This window comes from Pinus tabuliformis, chromosome 5_2 (genome assembly GCF_031772625.1).
Source record: "Pinus tabuliformis cultivar Carrire ecotype Pingquan chromosome 5_2, CPIR1, whole genome shotgun sequence".
Lineage (NCBI taxonomy): Eukaryota > Viridiplantae > Streptophyta > Pinopsida > Pinales > Pinaceae > Pinus > Pinus tabuliformis.
This window is the reverse complement of record NC_142306.1, coordinates 246735634-246739606: the sequence shown is the minus strand read 5'-3', so window position 1 is coordinate 246739606 and position 3973 is coordinate 246735634. Positions and strand designations below refer to the sequence as shown.

Below are 3973 nucleotides of genomic sequence, written 5' to 3'. Positions count from 1 at the left end.
TATATTTTATTAACCATATAAATAAATATAAATTATATAGTTGAAAGTATATGAGAATAACTCAATTCTATTAAAAAAGGAATTTTTTTTTTGTTTACCTTATCATCCTCTCATCTTTATTCAAGTACCAATTTCAAATCACCTGACCTATAAACCCAACACCTCTATCTGTGGAGTATATACAAAATCATTTCCATAAACTTGAACAAAATAAAGTTGGTTCCATCAATTGCCATATATTATTAGTTGCCAAAATACGGGTAAGACTACAAACTTCGTTTCAAAAATACGTTTTTCTTTTAATATTTCAGTCTTTCCTAAATTATCCAAATGCCGACGTTTTAACCAAGCTCGAAGTTCAATAGATTTTTTGGTTTAACGTACAACATATTTAAGCTATACATAAAAAAAGCTTATGGAGCACTAATCCATCTCTTCTGTTTATTGAGGAGCGGGTAAAAGCACGGATCCATATATTCCGTTTATAGAGCAGAGCATCGATCTTAACCAAAAAAAAGTTGACTGGTACGGGTTATTAAAAAGTTGAGTTCACAAGAAGTCAAAGTCGCAAGGCTAAGAAAGCTTGTTTGAAACGGGTAACAACGCTACTAAAGCTGGAGAAGTTGTTGTTATCGAAGCGGAATTACAGTTATTGGCAAAAATGAAATTGAAAAGGGTTTCCATAGAACCTATTGTTGATATAACGCTGTCTGTAAAAGATGTGGTAGACGGTCATTTCAGCGATGATGATGAGGATTTAAGGAGGTAGAGATGGTATTGCGTCCATAGTGTTGGTGAATGCATTTCTCCAAACAACACTCATATGTTGTTGTATGCCTTCGAGTCTTATAAACCCAACACGCAGGACGTAGGTATTACTTCTAGAAATTGAAGGAAACGGGTTTTTCGTTACTGAGCCAGTTATTCCATTTCCCCACCCCGTTCCAAGGCGAATGATTCAACTTTCCAACGACAGGTATGATAGAAGTTTGAGGGGTCCATCATTCAGAGTTGTGACATACAACATTCTGGCAGACGTGTATGCTACTTCAGAGTAGTTCCCCAACTGTCCTCCATTCGCGCTCAGTTGGAAAAATCGCAGACAAAACTTGTTGAAGGAAATATTACAGTGCGAACCTGACATCATTTGCCTCGAGGAGGTACAACAGAACCATTTTTCTGATTTTTTCCATCCAGAATTGGCCAAATTAGGATATGAAGGGATGTTTAAGCGAAAGCAGAGAGAAGGCAACATTCCAACTGTTGATGGTTGTGCAACGTTTTATAAACCGAATCAATTTGACTTGATAACTTCGTGTTCGATTAATTTGAGATATAAAGACAACATTGCCATGCATGTCATCCTTTCCATAAAAAAAACTATTGAACGTCTGTGCATAACCAATACCCACATCCATGAAAATCCTAAAAACAGTGATGTAAAGCTATGGCAGGTCTACTACTTGCTCAAAGATTTGGAGAAGTTTGTCCACGATATTCCTGTTGTACTATGTGGGGACTTCAATTCTTTGTCCGGAAGCACTCCCCACTCACTTCTTACGAAAGGCTATGTGGATCCCTTACATGAAGAAATTTCGAATTATGATCCATCCATTAAACTCATGTTTCGTCATAGAATACCTTTAGCAAAAGCTTATTTTAACTATTCCCGATGCAATCTTCCCCTACAAGACGCGTTGAAGAAAATGGATGGTAAAACGGGGGAGCCGCGTTTCACTACCTTCATTGAGAATAGCCGAGGGAAATTTCAGGGAACGTTAGATTACATTTTCTACCATGCCACGAAGTTGAAGTTGGTGTCGTTACTGGAGTTAATTGACGAGGAGGAGGTGAAGTACGGTGCACTTCCTTTGGTTAATCATTCTTCCAATCATATCCCAATTGCAGCCGAGTTTAGTTATATCTCCACATCGAAACCAACAGCAAAAGGAAATATGCAACTGAAGAGTTATCGCCAAAGCCACTGATACCAATAGAACACTGAGGAAGCCAAATGTTCCTAGCTATTGGTTCTTAGTGGCTGTAAAATTGTGGAGTAATTTCTGCTTTTAAATCGCTGAGATGAGATAGAATCAATCCTCGATTAATTTTGACTTTTAATTGATGTGATTATTTAAAATCATGTTATTCTCACAGTGTGATTATTCTCCTTTGATTTAGAAATTTGATTATTGAAAACATGTTATCCTAACATTATGATTCACTGAAAAATATATTCTATATATATGAATTTTTTCAATAGTTTTGATAATTGCAATTTTAAAAAATAAGCTGATTTGGCTCTATTTTAGTATTTTTTTTTCTTTTATCGTTTCAATCATTTTCATGTTTTTTGAATTACAATTAATGGAACTCAAGAAAAATAAAAGTGTATTTATTTTATTAACAATATAAATAAGTTTAAACTATATAATTGTTTTCATGTTTTTAAATTATAATTAATTAAATCTTTAAAAAAATTTCTATATTTTATTAACCATATAAATAAGTTTAAATTATATAGTTGAAAATGTATGAGAATAACTCAATTTTATTAAAAAATGATTTTTTTTTGTTTACCTTATCATCCTCTCATCTTTATTCAAGTACCAATTTCAAATCACCTGACCTATAAACCCAACACCTCTATCTGTGGAGTATATACAATGCCTTGAAAGAAATATATGTTAATGGTTCAATAAAATGTTTAAAGCTAGAAATTTATTTATCGATTTTCATTAACATAAAGAGCACAATATTGTGATGCACTCTTATGCCTGGTGTCTTATAAAACATAATCATCTAAAATCATTGTGTAGAGTATGAGAACATTACAGTATAAAATGGTATTTTTGCTAAAATAAGAGTAAAAATAAATAAATGAAAGCCCTAAATCTATAGATAGGTGAGAAATGCTAAAGTTCGAACTAAATGCAGTTGCCTTTGTCTAGTTTGTCTTCTTGTGAATTGACAATGGAAAGAATTTGTAAAACAACTTATCCCCTTATCTCTCATAATATAGTTTCAAATTTTGAAATAATTTTGTTAATCTCAAATTTTGGAATATTTGAATAATAAAAAAGCAAAATCAATTCTATAACTTTATTTTTATAATATTTTACTATTCATAATCCTATATAATTCCAAATTTATTTTTCCCTTCGTATTCCTAACTCATAAAAGCAACATGCTCCTAAATTTTAAATGAAAACACTAAAACATTGCTCCTAAATTTTAAATGAAAACACTGAAACATTGCTTCAAATCACCTTAGGAATTTCTATGTTGTGTTGTTGGTAAGTAGCTATATTAGCACTCCTCAGTGGTTTTGAGAGGCTTGGCTTCCCTTTCCCTCCTCGACATTTAAGTTATTAGAATTATTTATTTCGTGATTGTATCCTTTTTTGTTTATGTTAATATGATTTCAATTTTTTCTTTTTTAACCATGTTTAAAACTTAACAAAGATTAATTTGATTTTAGATCATATTAAAAAATTATTTCTTAATGTGTTTGTAAGTAGTTGGATTAACTGGATTAAGTTCTAATTTAATAAGAAACAACTTAAAAACATCTAAATGGTTAAAATTATTTTATAATGAATTTAATAAGCAACAACTTAAACATCTAAATCATTACAACTATTTTATAATAACATTATTTTTTTATGTTTTATCCCCAATCAATTAAGCTTGAAAAAATTGAACTCCCATAACTTGAGAGAATCCCTTACCGGAGGAAATTTTGGATTACGAGCATCTATTAAACTATAGTTTCCTCATTCAATACCTTAAGAAAACGCTTATCTTTCCTATCCCTGATGTAATGTTCCCATAGAAGACTTGTTGGAGAAAATTGATGGTCAACAGGGGAGCCATGTTTCACTACATTCTTTAGAAATCATCGAGGCAATTTTTATGGAATGTTGGATTACATGTTCTACAGTGCCATGAAGTTGAAGGCAGTGTGTTTACT

General features: G+C 31.8%; 1 protein-coding gene across 1 annotated transcript; it reads left to right on the top strand.

The window, feature by feature from the left end:
• The first annotated feature begins 1223 nt into the window (after positions 1-1223).
• On the top strand, positions 1224-1988 carry LOC149158464 (carbon catabolite repressor protein 4 homolog 1-like). Its single transcript, XM_089433994.1, has one exon. The coding sequence runs from the start codon at positions 1224-1226 to the stop codon at positions 1986-1988; it is 765 nt and encodes a 254-aa protein (XP_089290120.1).
• The last annotated feature ends 1985 nt before the right edge of the window (positions 1989-3973 follow it).

Excerpts from the sequence above, each read along its gene's own strand:
- LOC149158464 (XM_089433994.1), top strand. The coding sequence starts at position 1,224 with ATGTTTAAGCGAAAGCAGAGAGAAGGCAACATTCCAACTGTTGATGGT.